This window comes from Pleurodeles waltl, chromosome 6 (assembly GCF_031143425.1).
Source record: "Pleurodeles waltl isolate 20211129_DDA chromosome 6, aPleWal1.hap1.20221129, whole genome shotgun sequence".
NCBI classification, from domain to species: domain Eukaryota; kingdom Metazoa; phylum Chordata; class Amphibia; order Caudata; family Salamandridae; genus Pleurodeles; species Pleurodeles waltl.
The window spans coordinates 1,671,518,470-1,671,536,009 of NC_090445.1; the positions used below are offsets into that span (position 1 = coordinate 1,671,518,470).

At 44.9% G+C, this 17,540-nt stretch overlaps 1 protein-coding gene across 1 annotated transcript in view; it reads left to right on the forward strand.

The window, feature by feature from the left end:
• Positions 1–17,540, forward strand: part of GSN (gelsolin) — a 148,822-nt gene that overhangs the window by 107,861 nt on the left and 23,421 nt on the right. Inside the window, 4 exon segments of the mRNA XM_069241661.1 lie at positions 158–291; positions 1,404–1,494; positions 16,566–16,736; positions 17,297–17,471. Of these exon segments, the coding sequence (XP_069097762.1) occupies positions 158–291; positions 1,404–1,494; positions 16,566–16,736; positions 17,297–17,471 (571 nt within the window).

Below are 17,540 nucleotides of genomic sequence, written 5' to 3' on the forward strand. Positions count from 1 at the left end.
TCTCCCTTTCCGCCACTGTTTCAGTGCACAGCCATAAACTGGAGAATGTAGAAGCTGGGGTTTAATTTGCAGTTTTTTTTTTTAGGTAACTTTGCATATTTGGCATGTTATGTACGTTCTTCATGGTGTTCGTGTATCTTTGTTTTTCCCTCGACAGATCTGGCGTGTTGAAGGCTCTGAAAAGGCACCAGTGGACCCATCTCTCTACGGCCAGTTCTATGGTGGAGATAGTTACATTATTTTGTATGACTACAGCCACGGCGGGAAGAGAGGCCAGATTATCTACACGTGGTGAGTGTCGTTCTATTCATGGGAGCCTGAGGGTCATGGCTGGCAGGGGCGTAAGGCAGGCTCCTGCAGCCCCTGAGGTGTAACAGGCCCCAATCTTTCAGGGGGGCGGGGGTCCTCAATTCGCCAGGGGGCCCCATTTAGCCCAACGACTATGAATATCTGGAGATGTGGGGAAACTCAGTGGCCTCTCATCACATTTTGCAGAGGGCTCCATCACTTTGAGTTACACCACTGGTGGCTGCCATTAGGCCCGGTGTCATACAATAACTTTCAAATATGTACTTAAATGTTATAAACCAAACTGCAATTCCATCTGTGGTCATTCTGCCCAACAAATGCCAGTTGCCCCGTTGAAAAATACCAGTAGTTTACTGCTCGATCGTAAATTAAACAGCATCATCTACTCAATGTTTTGAGCCCCAGCATTTATGACGCTGCCTCAGTGCCCCACAGCTTTTCCTCCTTACAGAAGGCATTCCTTGCGGAAATCACCCTGAGCCCTGCAAATCCCATAATGACCACAGGGTAGGGCCTCAAGCTAAGACTGTCGTCCAGCGGATCTATTTTCTGCCCAGGTCACAGCTTGCCACTTGAAGGAGAGCGCTTAGAGGCTGAAGGTACCTTGAGGACCTCCTACTTGGGGCGCTACAAGTAATACTTTGATATATGCATTGAAAGCTAAGAATCTCCTTATGCAAAATCTACTTCTGTAGTACCTAAACTTACTAGTGCCAAGACTCTGGGAGCCCTCCATGTAAGGATGATTTAGGAGGGAGGGCTGCTATTTGCTGCTCTGTGGAACTAGTATTACAACACTATAGACCTCGTATGTTGCATATTTTCCTTCTGATTTGTAGTCCTTTTAGCAGCAGTGCTTTTTTTCTTAATGGTTGTGTTGACATTTTGACAAGCTGGTACCTCATAAACATAGGTGTGCACATAAATGGTCCTAGGTTTGAAAGCTTTCAGGGGACACTCAACATTGCGTTCTTCACTTGTGTTATTTCTTGACTCCAAAGTACAAACTGTAAGAGCCAAGAGATGTACTGGATTGTGGTCTGTGGTACATGTGCCATTCATGATGTAACTGAAAGAGGTCTCTCTTCCTTCAGGCAAGGGGCAAGCTCTACTAGGGACGAGATCACGGCGTCTGCGTTCCTGAGCGCTCAGCTGGACGAGGAGCTCGGCGGTGGTCCAGTGCAGGTAACCAGCGTAGGGCCTGACGTGGCATTTATGGATTATAGGTACAAAAGTGGCGGGTACGTCTACTTGGCAGTGGCTCTCGTGCCCCGCCTTACTTGACCGGGTTATGCCAATTCCTCCTGCAATGCTTTGTCATCACTTGTGTCAGAACATTACACAGTATTGCAGACTTGTGGACCAGAGGAAGTATTTGGAATTAAAAATTACCTAGGTATTACGTTTGAGGTATGTAATGGGGGTCACAAGCACACTTCCATGAACAGCATGACCAGGTCACACACAGGCCACCGCACAGGCAGCCTTGCACAACTCCACCCCTTCCCCCAAATCACAGGCCGCCTTGCACGCTCCCCCCCCCCCCCAACTCCCAACACAGCCAGTCTTGTAAGCTTCTTTCAAACACACACACGTGCACAGCAGAGGCAGCCATGCAAACTTCTCCCCCCCCCCCTCTGCCCAATGAGCACAGGCAGCCTTCCAAACACCCTTTCCCTTCCATTCTCCCCACCTCCAATCACATGCAGCCTTACAAGCTTCCTTCAAACACACATACACGTGCCGCACAGGCAGCCTTTCAAGCTTCTCTCCCCACACCACTCCTCCCACGGCACCGGACGCTTTACAAGCTTCCTTCATGCAAAGAAAAGGGATAAAAGTGCGCACAACTGCATCTGTCACTGAGCCGGCTTTAGGGTGTTGCTATGGGTGATGCTGCACCTGGTGCTGCCCTTTAAGGGGGTCGTGAGTGGACGTGCTGTGTGTAGAAATAACGTACAGATTTACAAGCACCTGCTGCAATATTTCCTGTGTGCCCTGTGGATTTCAGGCAACAATAGAAGTGTCACGATAACTCTAGTGATTAATGTTCCTACTGGAGAGAGATCAGTTTTGTCTACTGACAGTTTGACTTACCATAAAGTAGGAGAGAACGTGTACTTTACAGATCACAGAACTGTAGTTTTTGTGGATAGCTCAGTGAGTTACTGCTTTTGTTACAGGTATCCTTTTGTTATTTGCAGTTCACAAGTTAAAATCTTACTATAGTGTTGTGACGGATGAACTGTCACCAGAGGTTCATGCGAACAGCATGGTATAAGTTCGGACATTGTGTTTTTTCCCCTAGTCAGCCTTTCACTATCTGTTCCTAATGTTGCTGGAAGGGGTTTGTTTGGGAAGAAATACATTCTTATTAATTAAGCCAACACCCCCACCCAGCACCTTAATACAAATGAAATGTATGTGAGAGGGGCTATGGAGAGATGAGGGGCACTGGTGGAGGGTGGTAGTAAAGGAGGTCAGTAGAGAAGGTCATGGAGGGAGGGGTGGAGAAAGAGGGCACCAAAAACAAATTGTCGCACCTGGCTCCTGCAGTTCTAAAGCCGGCCCTGGTCTGTCAATCCCATCTATCTCTATCTCAATCCACCACTCCCATGAAAGATGGAAAGCAGTAAATAGTAACAAAATATACAAAATGAAGGCATAGTTCATCTGTACAGAATACATTTCACTAATGAGATTATTGTGCCCACTTGCATGGTTTCAAATGGGACAATCTGTTAAGTTTGATGCCTCATCAGGAAAATTTGTACTTTCATTTGGAGGACATCTCTGACATATTCTGGAGGATTGATCCAGCTTCTCTATTCTGGAGGCCACAAAGTCTTGTGTAGAATGTGTTTGTTTGTGTGTATCTAAGCAGGTGAATGGAACAATAAGTTGACTTGGGGATGGGCGTATAGCTGAGTAAATGATTGGCAGGACAAGTGAGCATTGATGGATAAGGAGGCCAACTTTTCCTTCTTTGGGTTAATCTGCTGATTTACTTTCTGTAAATACAGATATCCAAGAGCAACAAGGACTTGTTAATATTTTCTAACATTTGTGTTTTCCTTGGTAATGAAATTGAGCAGGCTGCAATGGATCATGGGGAAGAGGGACTTGGGTGGTGGGGGTATAAGGTTTCTGTGGATCAGAGGACAGAGGTCGATGCACAGTGGAATGGAAGCACAAACCTATCCACTTATGTCAGACCCCATGGTGCAGTTGGGGCATCCAGTGGGAGCATAGCCAGGATGGCTGTCTGTGCTTCACACCATGCCCAGGATCACATCACCATTGGTTGCAACAAGATCTGAATCTGAAATTGCTGCTGCCTTTTATGCCTGAACCTGGGCTTGTGTGCTCAAAAGTTTCAGCTGGCCACCGTTTCCAGGCGTAATGACAAGTAGGCGGTGATGGTTGTTGGTAGCCTTTGCTTGCTAGGAGGCCATCGGGGTAGGTGCTGGAATAGGTCTGCAAGCACGGTCTCGCCAATGCTGTTTGTATGTGAGGAGGGCAGGGGTTTCTGTGATCAGCATAACTGGGCCAGGAATGCAAAGATGAGAAGGAATTAATGCTACCAGCCATTAATGCCAGCTAGAGGATGTGCGGGCACTGCAGATTGTCTACCGGGGGCTTCTTCTGGCTGCATCAGGAGAACTCTAAGCACCACCGCTGATGTGGATGAGGATGGCAATAGCTGGAATAGTGGGGGAGGTTGGGCAGTTTTTCCAGCATGAATTATTTCAAGTCCAAGTCACTGTAAAATTGGGTTATATAGTGGTTCTTGGAGTACTTTTTTATGTGACACTTAAAATATGCCACCAACAATAGGGGTGTCTTTACTTGATGACTTCGACCTTAAACATATGTGATACACCTTGCGTCGGACCACTTTTTCTGAGGTCGGAGGGCATACAGAAGGATTTCAGGGGTGGTGTAACAATCTGGCAGGGAAGCTGAGGGCTTCTGCACACTGAAATGAAGACAGGGTGCTCTGGGCTTGGTTATATGGGTGTGGAAAGAAGTCCCACCTGTACCAGTAGAGGCAGTGCAGGTCTTGAAGCAGCTAGCTCCTGAGATAGCAGTGCACCCACTCTCCTGCAGCCCCAACAAAGCTTCCAGCACTGGCAAGCATTTCTGGCTTGCACGTGGAGCCCAGATCCAGCAGCTACCAACTGGAAAAAACAGTACCTGGACCCACCAATGTAGAAGAAAGACTGATGGGAGAGGGTCTTCACTTTTCATTGTTGAAGAAATGGAAATGCATCAACTTCTAGAACACATGACCACTCCAGTATGCGTAACCTTATGTGCACTGCGGCAAGATGCACAGCAATGAAGGCACCTGTTTGCAGAAAAGATTCATGAACACCTGGTCCTAAGCCCTATTTTCTTGTCTCTAAAACACGAATCGTACCCTCACTACTGCATGAGCGTGCTTGGAAGCAATGGTCGGTTCTCTTCTGGATCTTTTCAGAGTGTCTGGGGACAAAGTTAGCATCAAATTAAAGTTTGCAATTCTGTGAAGCCCGTTCCTGTAAGTCCAGGAATCAGTATTAAAGTTTATAATAGATTTATTATCAATTAGTAATCATTCCAATATTTGCACTTATCAAAATCATTTTATAGAAATACAGTATCCAAATCGGCAAACAAATGCCAAAGCAGGTTTCGTCTTTCAGTAGAAGACATGAAAAGAAGAGTCCTAACGCTGCAAAAACTAAGAAATGAGAACTGACATTTTATCAAATAATTCAAGTTCCTTCTATGTAGCACGGATTGAAATATTATTAGTTTCTATCCTAGAATAGAGCTATATTCAAGGGCTTTCGGCAAAGTATATGTCTGTATTGTAAAGACTCATCTAAGTCTTCACGAAGCAAAGAACCCAGGGTTGGCATAAAGCTGTGCAGTGTAAAGACAAGGGGTGTAAGAGGTCTGCACCCCTCTGAGACTAGAGGACATCTGCCACAAGTCTAAGAGCATGAGCACTAAAAGTGGAAATGTCAGGAGCATCTGTATCTCCTGAACACGTCACCAGGAACCCAATTATTCCTCCTTCTCATGGAGTGCACTTGCAACATGAAGATTCTTCCATCCCACGGAACACTAACAAACAAGTCTGCCTTGAGGTTCTTCTTCCCAGATAGTGAATGAATGGAAATCGTCCTCTCCATGCCAAGGTCTTCTTACTCTGCCTTTCTATCTCTAGCTCACAATGCTCCTTTTGCTAGCAAAGCAAACCAAGAATATGCACATGCAAGGGGAAAATACGTGAAGCACGGAAAATATATTTCACTTGTTAAAATGTTGGCCTACTCAGGCTAACTTAGCAAATCACCATTAATACGCATTGTTAAACACTTGATTATAACTGTAGGCATAATATCAGAATACATTTATAACACCTAGTCCATATATGATTGCATTTATTGAGAAGCACGTTGCATATGTAATGTCATGCAAGCGTAAATGTGAATGTACTACAAATTTCATGTTAAAGCTAAACATTAGATCTTGCGCCTACATGAAACCTCTAATTTCCACAGTGAATGCGCTTTTAATATAGTTGGATAGCTTCAATTTAGTTTAATAAGGTTAAGGCACACAGTATTTCTATTGTCGAATACTTTAAGTCACTTTTGTAACGTACGGGACTGCAGCCAGAATTACACTGCTCCGCTACCATGGCAGAAGTACTAAAATACACAAAGGTTAGCACTGTTGATGTGCGTATCCTACTCTTTTGAGCTGAGGCAGTGAAGCGGTAGGTGCTGCAATAGCAAGGGGGCTGGTCAGCAGTGTAAAGCGACATTGTATGGCTGAGGCTGCCAAGTCCTCACTATCGAGCTGCTTTCATATAATCGAAAAAGAGCCACCAGAGAAGTGGTTAATTTCTGCCAGTGCGCATCGCCAGCAGGCATTTCAGCACACTCCTGCCCTGTTACTGTCAACAGCTTGACAGTTGATTGTCAAACTGGCTGAGAAACCTGAAAGCCAATACAATGATCATTCACCAGTTCAGTGGATTAGCAGCCCTATTTCTATGAAATTCAGTGGAAATTAAAATAAGACTACTGATCTCTCCCAGGTCCTGGGTGGTATGCATTCTGCCTTAAACACCCTTTCTGGAAAAACATGTTTTGACCTCTTAACTTGAAAAAGAGAAAAAAATAACCCTGCACCAGTAGAACGGTGGAACATCTGTTAAATGGACGCGTAGGATCCTTTAGGAGGGCCTTGGGAGTTACTGGAGTTGGGCCACAACAAAACATTTAATGAGCACTGTGGAAAAAACATATTGGGATTTTGTAGGAGCTTGTCAGGAGTGGCTGCATTTAAGGGTGCAGAGTAGGATTCCTTTACAGGATCAGATATCATTTTTGGGACCTGTAAGGCCCCTAAGTGGGATTAATGAGAGGAGAATACATAACACTGTCATTTTATGTGGCTATTGGGGAGCATATAGTGTTCTCTAGAGCCGCTTGAGACGTTTTCCTTGCCAAGGAGCTAAAACTTTAAGCTATGTTGTGGGCTTCACTTCGCAGCTATGCATCAATTGAGCCACGTTCATAATGGATTAACTCAAGGTCCTTACAAACCAAACAGAAAACTTTCTTGGGAGCTTTCCTAAATCTTGTAAAACTTGTGGAAATCCCTCGCATTTTGAATCTTGCATAGCTTTCGTTATTCTCCAGTGTCTAAAGAGATTGCCTGATCCACGTTTCCTCTGAACTTTCTTTCTCTGATCTTGTGAACTCAACCAGACCCAAGGGGAGCCACCGGAGAAGTGCTTGCTTCTCCGCAAGTCTCAACATGTTTGCAGTGTTTAATCATGCGAGTCAGGCCCTTCCTTGGCCACTTGTCCTATGAAAGAGGTAACTGTTCTCAAAGTTTAATGTTGTGCTCTCCAGACCCACTGAACTAAAGAATGTCAAGTACGCCTTGAAGGAAGGCATACTTAGCTAATATGTTCTTAATCTGACTAGATGCTGTTGACTTATTGGATGGGGACAGCGCATCATATTGACACCGCTTCTTTGTATGCAGAAAGCGGGTCATTGGTTCAGGTGAAGCAAAGAGTAGAGATGATTCATGGTGAAGGGTTGATTCAAGGTCAAGTGTTACAATTGTGATATTACCGTTACTAATAGTGGCTGTCCATGTTTTGGAGTTAGTTTGCCATTTTGAAATAGGGCTTGCAGCATCCTGGAGTTTGTTGCGTTTGAACTATTTTTTTTTTGTTTTCCCCTACCTGAAACTGGTGCCCCTTACAGAACCAGTATCAATATAATAGCTGGGCATTAAGCTATAAGTGATTTATCTGACTCCTATAAACTACTCCTCAGTAAAATTATTTTGTTAACAAGAGAATTGTTTTGGAATCTTTAGGAGTGTGGGAAATCGAAACTATTAACAAACAGCTAAACCTTATCTTGGTTGGGATTTTTAGCCATCAGCAGAAATTGAGTATTTGCATTCTTAATGAGAAACAGGGCGGCAGTGTACCTACACTCCCAGTTTCCTTGTCCTGATAGTGTAATCTCTACAATATCTCTACTTTCATTGTACAACTGAAGTAGGATGAAAGGGCTATATTGAGAATTGGGTCTCTTGCTAAACCACAAAGGTCTGGTTCATTGAGTCACCCAGGAATACCTCCTTTCTGTACATTTGGGTAGAGCCTACACCTGGGGTTGCACTGCTGCTTTATTTACCGGAGGCCGATATTGTTGCACTGCTGCTTTTGTTACTGGAGGCTGATATTGCAGCACTGCTGCAAAACTGGCCCCCAGTATCAAAACTGGTACCCCCCACTGCTTCAAAATGGGCCCCCAGCCTCCTGTGGATGCCCGCTAAGGCCAGTCCGTCCCAGAGTCTTTCCTCCCCCCCCCCCCCCCCCCACCCTTTTACTATTTTTGTTGTTGTCACTTTGACTGAAGTGCACTGGGTACCTGCTAACCATGTCCTCGGTGCCAGTGTCCCTGCCCCAAAACAAGTCACATACTCACTTGATCCCCAAGTGGTCAGTCCCTTTAGCACCTCCAAGTCCCTAGTAAATGGTACCCCTGGTACCTAGGGCATGGGTACTGTAAAGGACCCCTAATCGCTTCAGCACAACACGTGCCACTCTGTGCGACCCAGCACCAACCTCCTGCCAGACTGCCATTATGGTAACGAACATCTTTTATTAAGCCCACACTGATTCCAGTTATGGATTTGATATGTGCACCCAGAAGGCACCTTAGAGGTACGTGCCCCCTGAAAACCTACTGGCTGAAGGTGAGCTCACTGACTAGTTCTAACCAGTCTGCCATCAACAGATGAGAATGGGTGTTACAAACCCCTCCCCCACAAGATGACCTTTATTCCAAGGCAGGGAACTTCAGAGGCAGAGTTGGCCCTCCTCAGAGGAGAATGCGAACTCCACCCCATCCCCCACCCCCAAAGCCTGGCCAGGCAGGAAAATTAGCTATGCAGGAGATCTTGCTTTTCCAGGCTGGACACACCCCTAGGGTGGCCAGCCTGAAATGAGCACACTCAGGAATTCCGCCATCTTGTGTGTCGTGGAATAGGAATTCTGGGACAGGGTGATGCCCACTCCCCAAAGGAAAGGGGGTATAGTGACTCCAAGGGTGAGTAGCCCATTGGCTACCATGCCTTACTCCCCATTAAGACCTCCTAAATTGAGTATTTAGGGGACCCCCTGCTAAGACCTTAACTTTGCTGGACACAAAGGAGTGGTGAGAAGCCTGCTGCACCTGACCCTTGAAGACCCACTGAACCTGTCCTCCTTCTGCAGGCTCCAAGAAATGGGGAGAGCTGCCACTGCTTCATAAATTGTCAAGAGATCCCTTGGAGCAGATGTGCTGCTTCCCTGCAACTGCAGCCACCCAAAGAAACAATTTGAGGACCGGGGGTCACCAAAAACCTGATGCCGGACAGTACGACTGCACTCAAGCCGCCTAGCCTGAGCTGAAGTGGACAAATGGTGCCAGCGTGGTTCCCAGACCCTCCAGAGATGAAGCCCGCTGAGCTTGCCCTCTGTGGACTTCATGACTGTCTGCAGCTTGTTTCTGCAGACCCCCTGCAACCGAGAGTGACTAGGAGCCAAAGACCCGATGCCCCAGGAGAGACACCTCTGCACCCGCCCAACCCAGACCAAGGAGAAGAGAACTAAGGGTATCCCCATGTCTCCCAGCCTTGTAAGACCGGAGCCCACTTGTTGTCTAGGTCGGACTCTAGCCACAGTCCATGCCTGCAGACTGTTTCTGTGGGCCCCCTGCAACCGTGAGCAATTCCTGCAACAGACCGGATGCTAACAGACACCACTGCACCTGAGCCCCAAAGCCCAAGGAGAAGTGGACCAGTGGTATCCCCACATGCCTGAGGATCTCAAGGACTGAGCACAGGAACAGCTTCCTACACATTGTAACTGCTGCTGGCAGGTGAGGGTGAGACCGGTTGATTAGGAAAGGAGAAAGAGGAATTCAGACGTTGAGCAGTACTTGTAATCCTGAGATTAACAGGCCAGACAGCTTCCAGAATTTATCACAAAAAATCGTGATTTAAAATCTGTGAAGTTTTAGTGTACATTGTTTCTCTGGAGCATGACCTTTTTGTGAATTTCCTTTGCTTCACTTTTTGATCTAGTTCTGTTTCAGGTCGACAGCATGGAATTTCAGTGGAGGAGAAAGCTTGTAAATTAAATGGTTTTAGCATAAATTAAAATATTCAGCTTTGTCTTCCTCAGCTACAAGTCACAAAAATCGCTATTTTTTAGAAACTAATAGTGTGTGGCTTAGGACCGCGAGTTGTTAGTTGGAGATGGCTTATTGGCAAGAGATCTGCTGCAGCCAGTGGCCAGTCATGTACTCCATGGAGTAAATGGCAGATGTTCAAGTGATCTGCAGACATGGAGTATTCAGGCGTTTCACCCGCAGTTTGGATTCCTGTGAGCCGCCCCGTCCTCCCAAATCTCATTGTGGCTACTAAGTGCTGTCTCTGCAGGGAATTCAAAGCTCTAAGTGATGTGTGTTTTCCTCATCTAATGAGTGAGGAAGTGAAAGATTGGGTGAGAAGGATGAGTGAGTGTATATGCACATCCAAAACTAAAGCTGTGCACATTCATGTGCAGATGGACACAGAGGAGGGGTGCGTGGGGGTTGGGGGGGGGGGGGTGCGTATGGAATCTGTGCACTTGTGTAGATTTTGATTATACGTGCATCTAGAGCGGTTTACATGGTCTTTGTGCGTTCTTACGCTAATATTCATAGCGTCTGTGCACATATGTAGATGTTACGAGCTCTGCGCATGCATCTGAAGATGATAGATTATAAGGTGCGTATGCTTGAGCATGAAGTGGGTGCGCATGTATTCGGAGATCTTATAAGGTCTGCACATACTTTTGCCTTCATTTTCAAAATGGTCGTGTAAATACATTCGACACTATAAATATTGAAAGATAATGCGCACCTGATGCTCACAGGTCCTATGTTTTAAGCCTGTGCTTTTCTAAATATTGATCTACACATATAACCCTTTAAAAAAAATATAAATATTCATATATTCAATGGGGCAACAGTTCCCATCAAAAACAGTGCTTGAAACTGGGGAACCTGATGAAATGCCAGTCTCAGCTTTAACTCCCGAATTGGGGTTTGGCCTGCTTTCTACCAACTCACATGGTAAAGAATACTCGCTTTCATACCCAGGACTCTCCCCGCCACTGCAGTATGCCCCCTCAGACGGTAGACTACTGCAATATTCTACTCCGACTTCCAACACTACCAATGTAAAAGACCCCAAAAAGCCAAGTCTACATTTTGTCCATCATCTTCATAAAGTACAGTGCACCAATCGCAAGGTGAGAAGCGTCCTTTGGTAATCGCTGGATGACAGGTTCCAAAACCACCTGCCTGATATTGATATAGTGGACGCAAAATGGATTCATTTTAATATGAACAAACTTGATGCAAGCAAAGCTGAAAATCAAGTTGTCCATATCTACAGTACTAGATGTTTGGTTTCTGATGCAGGAAAAAATCCTCAGAGTAAAGTTTGTTCTTGATCTGTTTGGGGAACTTACTTCTCGCATACTGTGGGTTTGCCATTGGTTCTCAGTGGAACACAGGCCTAGATGATGGATGGAAGGGTGGACAGCATCTGCATGATATTTTAAATTGCTTATGTACCAATAAGGTGAGGTGGGGCCTTGCTGCTCCACCATGTGAGGACAGCCAAGGGAGTCTAATTGCAGCAGGGAACTGTTAAGGCATTTAAAAAAAAAAAAAATTGTTTTATGTTGTCAGATAGGCACCTCAAGCAAAGTGCTGGTGGTGTGGTGGTAATGACCATTGCACAGTTCCTCCATACGTTTTTAAATATGTATCTCTTAGTAAAGGTGTTGCACATCAATTTGTGAATTTACAAGTGAAAGAACATTGGCTAATTCAGGCAAGAAGTTGGGCTGGGAGGAATGCCTATTACATAAACATTTCATCAACTGTAAACTTGGCCACTGTGGAAGAACTAAGCTTTGATATAGGCAAGTGTAGCTGTAGCCAAGATCACAGGGCAGAGAGGGCGAAGGACGGACCTGATTGTAAAACAGAGACTGCATAAAGGATTTGGAATAAGCTAGCAGGAGGTGGTGGAGGGATAGAAAAGATCATGAAATGAATCATAAAATTATTTCAAATAAGCACAGCACAGAAAAGTAAAGTGAATGTCATGAGGTTCTACAAGGGATCAGAAATGAGCAAGCACAAGGAGCGTAAACAAGCACCGGGGGGAGGGAGAAAGATGCCAAGAGTTTTTAATAGATCTTTACCATAACGATGCACAGGGTGGCCATGCAACAAATTGCCGCACGATGAAGCAGACCCAGCAAGCTAATGGACCAAAGAAAAAAACGAGCCTGATGTATCAGACAAGCGAGCAGGTCCTCTTCAGTGGCTAAAAGTGGAGCAATCAGGAAATTGGGCCGGGCCATAGAGTAGGGTCCTGGGAAGTTAAAAATTTAACCAAGACTGACACTGTGGGAGGATTTGTAAACAGGATGCCTGCAATTGATAAGATCCCAGCCTTGAACAGGAAGTTACATCATTCCGGATAATGATGCTTGGAGGAAGTGAAAGATGATCACCATCCCTACGAAATTTGGTATGTACTAGGGCTGCATCATTTAAAGACTGGTCTACAGAGCAGATGGAAGGCAGAAAAGATGGACTTTTTTTCCACTCAGTTTCATAAAGATGTGTGAGGAGCGTAGCGTGGCCAGTCGCACAGGACCCTCAGTATAAGGTACACGGCATCAAGAACTCTAATTTAGTAAATGAAACACAAACTATTTTATTCCCCATTGGTCGAATATTGTGGGTTGTTCTAATGCATGTTACCATAAAGTCTCTCTGTAAAGTACTTTTGAGAAGCACAAGAATCTTGTTTTTAAGGATTCAGATAGAACGATTGGTTGTTTAAAAGTCCTTTTAAGCAATATTTTCCCAACTGGAAAAGAACACATTGCATGTTTGTGCAGATGGCTTCTTGCCTCTTGTCGTCACACTTTACAACTTCTTTTGAATCCGACTATACTTTGTCTTTAACTCTGCCGTTGCCTGTTTCACAAATGTAAATTTGTGTTGTGTTCCCTGTTCTTTTTAATTTGTCTGTCTCCATCATTATGGTGCATCGGCTCTTCAATAGTTACTGTAGAACTGTCTGATGTTTGTGCCTGAAGATGTGCATCATTTGTGGGTCACCAGGGGTCCCCGCTGGGACCTCCGATTTGCCCCTTACGAGGACCCTGGTACTGCCTGTTTGCGACCCCTGGCTTCATAGGTGGTAAAGGTCATGCAAGAAAACTAAACTGGACTGCCTAAGCGTTGTGTATTTTCTGTAGCCTGAAGGGTACAGGGGCGTGTCGGTTTCAAAATAATGTAACCATGTAAAGGCCATAAAACAAAATGTTGCCATTTTACACCTTTTGTGACTTGGTGGCTCCTTTGTGAAGATCCCCTCTGGTTACTTTGGAGGCTGGGCGTGAAGACGAAAAAACAAAATCAAAAAGTTACAAACTTGCATCACTGTTGCTAGTAGTGGACCTGGCAAAAACAAAACCTGAAAGTGAAATGCAGCAGAGGCAGGGCTGGACTGGCCTTTTATTCCACTGGGTTGGAGACATTGAAGACTGTTTTTGAAAGTCAAGGGCTACTGCTGGTGCCTTTTTTCCCCTTACCTCCTAGCGTAAATTACAGTAGGCTCAGAGGGGGCTTCAAGAGGGAGCAGAGATGGGGAATTGATAGATGGAAAGAGGTCGGACAAAAGAGCAGTGTCTTTTGTTTCCCCATTCCAGCCCATGGCCAGGAGAGGAGCAGGGGACACAGGAGGGAAGATTGTCCCGCAGTAAACAGGTGAAAGGCAGGGAGAATGTGCGTGGGAGCTGCTGCGTGAGGCAAAGATGAAACTGAGCTGAGAAATAGACAGTTATGAGAAGGATGTATGATGGTTGAGAGGTGCAACAAATCTAGATGTGTAAGAAAAATGTGGAAATGGGTGAGACCCATGAGAGATGAAGATGGATGAGAGATGTCTTAGATGAGTAAGAGGGTGAGACCAAGCAAGAGACCAATGATATAGAAGTAGGCTAGAAAGAGAACAGAGTTCAGGAGGAGATGCAGGTAGGAAATTAATAAGGCACTGCTGAGGTGGGGACAATTGAGTGAGGCAATAGAGTTTGGTAAAAGACAGCTGAGCGAGAGGCAAGAGTAGGCTGGTGAGAGGGGTGATGAAGAAAAGCAGATTATGAGGAAACTGATGGGAAAGAAGAATAGTTTACAGATGGAGGTGATGCAAAATGGAGGTGAAGGAAAGGTCGTCAGACGGAGGCGGGACACAGGTGAGGGTGGGAAGAAAGAGATAGGTGAGACACGCATCCAAGAGAGCAGGGGAGACATGTCTGAGTTGATTGACGGGTGAGAAACAGATGGCTGAAGGGGGAGCTGGGTCAAGAAAGGGATAGATGGTGTAGCCTGTACCTGGTGGGTAAGAGAACTGAGAAAGTGGGGGAGGGGGACAAGTGAAAAAGACAAAAGATCTAGAAAAGGGAGAGCAGAAAGATGACCAGATGGAGACACTAGGGAAGAGAAAAATTACAATACAGAGAAAGAGTGCAGACACAAGAGATATGAAGCAAGTGACAGTCATATTTTGGATAAACCAGTTTGAAAAGATTGCCAGCCCTGTCCATTCTCTGAAAAGAAATGAATAAAGAAATCACACCCCCCCACCTTGCCCAACTGACACCCACTTGCCTTTCACTTCCCCATTTACCAGTCTTGTTAACCACTCACTCTATGGGGGTCATTATGATGATGGCGGGATACCCCGCTGACAACTGCGCTGATGGTCGACAGAAGACCGCCAGCGCAGCAAAGGCTCTGTCGGCCCTATAATTTTCCCGTTAGGCCCATGGGCCTAAACCGTGTTTCCGCCCGCCGACCCAGCGGGAAACCAGGCCTTTACATTGGCGCCGGCTCCATTTGGAGCCGGTGTCAATGTGGCAATGCAGCGGGTACAGGAGCACCAGTTGCACCTTTCACTGCTCATAGTGCATGGGCAGTGCAGGGGCCCAAAATGACCCACTCCGGCAGCCTTTCCCTGGTGTTGTAAATACAGTAGAATATTCAGAATACAGTAGAGGGGTCAACTGGCCTGAGGTGTCCTTAAAGTGGATGAAGAATGCACCAGTCACCCAGATCCTTGAAACTCCAAGGGATCATGAGGAGATCAATTACTACCTTGAATGCGCCCATGTGGGCAGGAAGTCCCGGTACTTACTATCGATCGCAAGGTGTTTGTAATGGGAATTTCAAACTATTGATGAGACACCTAATAACATCGACTTTCTTAGTGCCCTTGTAAAGTGCTATCTTTATCTAATCCAGCACCTTAAAAAAAACAAAAAACCTTGTTTAGTTATAGAAGCATCTATAACCTAACATTATTCAGAAATTTGAGATCTCGCACCCACCTGTATAGCTACATTGATCAGTTTTTCATTAGCTCAGTTTATTGACTTTTCACAAGAATTCATGCAGCTCCTAGGACTAGAACAGCAACTTCAACTTGTATTACTCTATAAAGTGGAAAAAATTTATTGTCTGATGCTCAGGCAAACCCCCCGACTCTCCTGCCACCATAACCTTTTTGTTGAAATAATGCTCAACTTACCTGTTGAATTTAATTTAAAGCTAGTTATTTCCTGCATCATTTAAAGTACATTTAGGACTTCTTTAATTGCATGTCACAGCAGAATGTAATGATACTTAAAAATACCTATTATCGAGTCCCTAATATTATAGCACCCTTTACAACACTCATTCCAAGAGATTCTAATATGGTGTTCTTCATAGGAGCCCAGCCCTTCATTGGAACAAGTGCACAGATGACAGTGTACTTTGAATGCAAGCTGAAGGAATTACAGTAAGATCACTGGAAAGCATTCTTCTACAGAGTATTTCCATTGAAGCACCATAGATGTGTGTTCATACTGCCACAAGACACTGCTGTTATGATGGACTGAAGAGAAGATAATTGTATGGTGCTGGCACGTGAAGCATTGTGCACCACTGATTGGACGTCTAGTGTTGTCTCATGACTGGCTGTCTATTGCCCAATTTCCACAAAGGAATATGTTTGCAGAAAGAAAGTTAAGTTCTTCAACCCAATTGCTAGACTTTACTTGTAGAGCAGGCAGTGAGCATTTCTGCCAAAAAGTGCTGCATTACTAAGAATTTTAGACTGCTTAAAATGTGAACCGAAGATCAGTATTATTGATACAGGTAGGTAACGAATGTCATTTTGCTCCTACTATTGATTCTAGCAAGCTGGGAGCCTTAATTTCCTTACGCGTAAGGCAAAGAAAAATGGATAACAATGAAAGTATATTCTATTTTAAGAGTTCTCAATGCATAATACCTACAGAAGTCAATAGTTCTTACACTTTTTTTGTGAAGTCTGTTTATTAAAATTTGCTGTTCAGCAGCCATAGTTGCAATAATCACGTTTGTCTTACTGAATGCAGTGTTTAAAAAGTGCTCCGGTCTGAGACTCAAATGTTTACTTTGTTTTATCAATGTTAACTGATGTACCTTCAGCTCTGTTGCAAGGCTCTGTAATTGATGGGGAAATATCTAACAAAATTAGAATCCAAGCATGCCTGCCATCCTTGCTTTTTGCCTCTACAGGTACGGGTGGTCCAGGGCAAAGAGCCGGCTCATCTGCTCAGCTTATTTGGTGGGAAGCCATTGGTGGTCTACGAGGGAGGAACTTCACGGGATGGAGGTCAGTCTGAACCTGCAGAAACTCGCCTGTTCCAGGTCCGCGCCAGCTCCTCTGGCTTCACTAGAGCGGTTGAGGTATGTTTTTGCTTGGTCTTTGCTTCCTTCATCTTACTTAAAACTGAACTGACCTTCATGTCGTTAGAGCCTTTAATCCTCTCTTTACAAGTGCCATTCTCTTTCTAAATTAAGGGTTTTTGCTAAATATTTTCTAGCACTGCAGTGGCTGTCTCAGTTTAAATTGGCACTTTTCTCTACATAAAGATGGCTTCTTAAACCTTAATTATTAATATCCTCTTCGAAAACCGAAGTTGGTTGTCTGTCATTAAGAGCTGTAATTTACTGATTCGCTTAAGAAAGCGGCAGCTTTTTTGCAGGGTGAAGTTCATGGACTGTACATATACCTGGTGACTAATCTCCTATGGAATCAAATCCACAACTTTGGGATGCAGTCCATTGTTATGATAACTTTCTCACCTTGCTGCTGTAATATTTGCTGCACTCAAACTTCATAGCATTTTAAGTTAAACGTATTGCATGTGGTGAGTATCTGTAAAGTCATCACTAGAGCTTCCTTACCATTCAGCTATGATGTAGAACTAATGTTCCATGGAATATGTCTGTCTTCTTTTGACCAGGTGGATGCCACTGCCACTAATTTGAACTCCAACGATGCCTTTGTTCTGAAGACCCCATCTAACACCTACATCTGGATGGGTCAAGGAGCCAGTGATCCTGAGAAACGTGGTGCCCAAGAGCTAGTGAACATTCTTGGTTTGCAAGCGTCCTCAATAGCCGAAGGTCGTGAGACAGGTAGGACTTTGCCATATAAAGGGATACACCAGTGGCTTTCTCTGTGGATCGTCCAGGTCTCTGCAATCA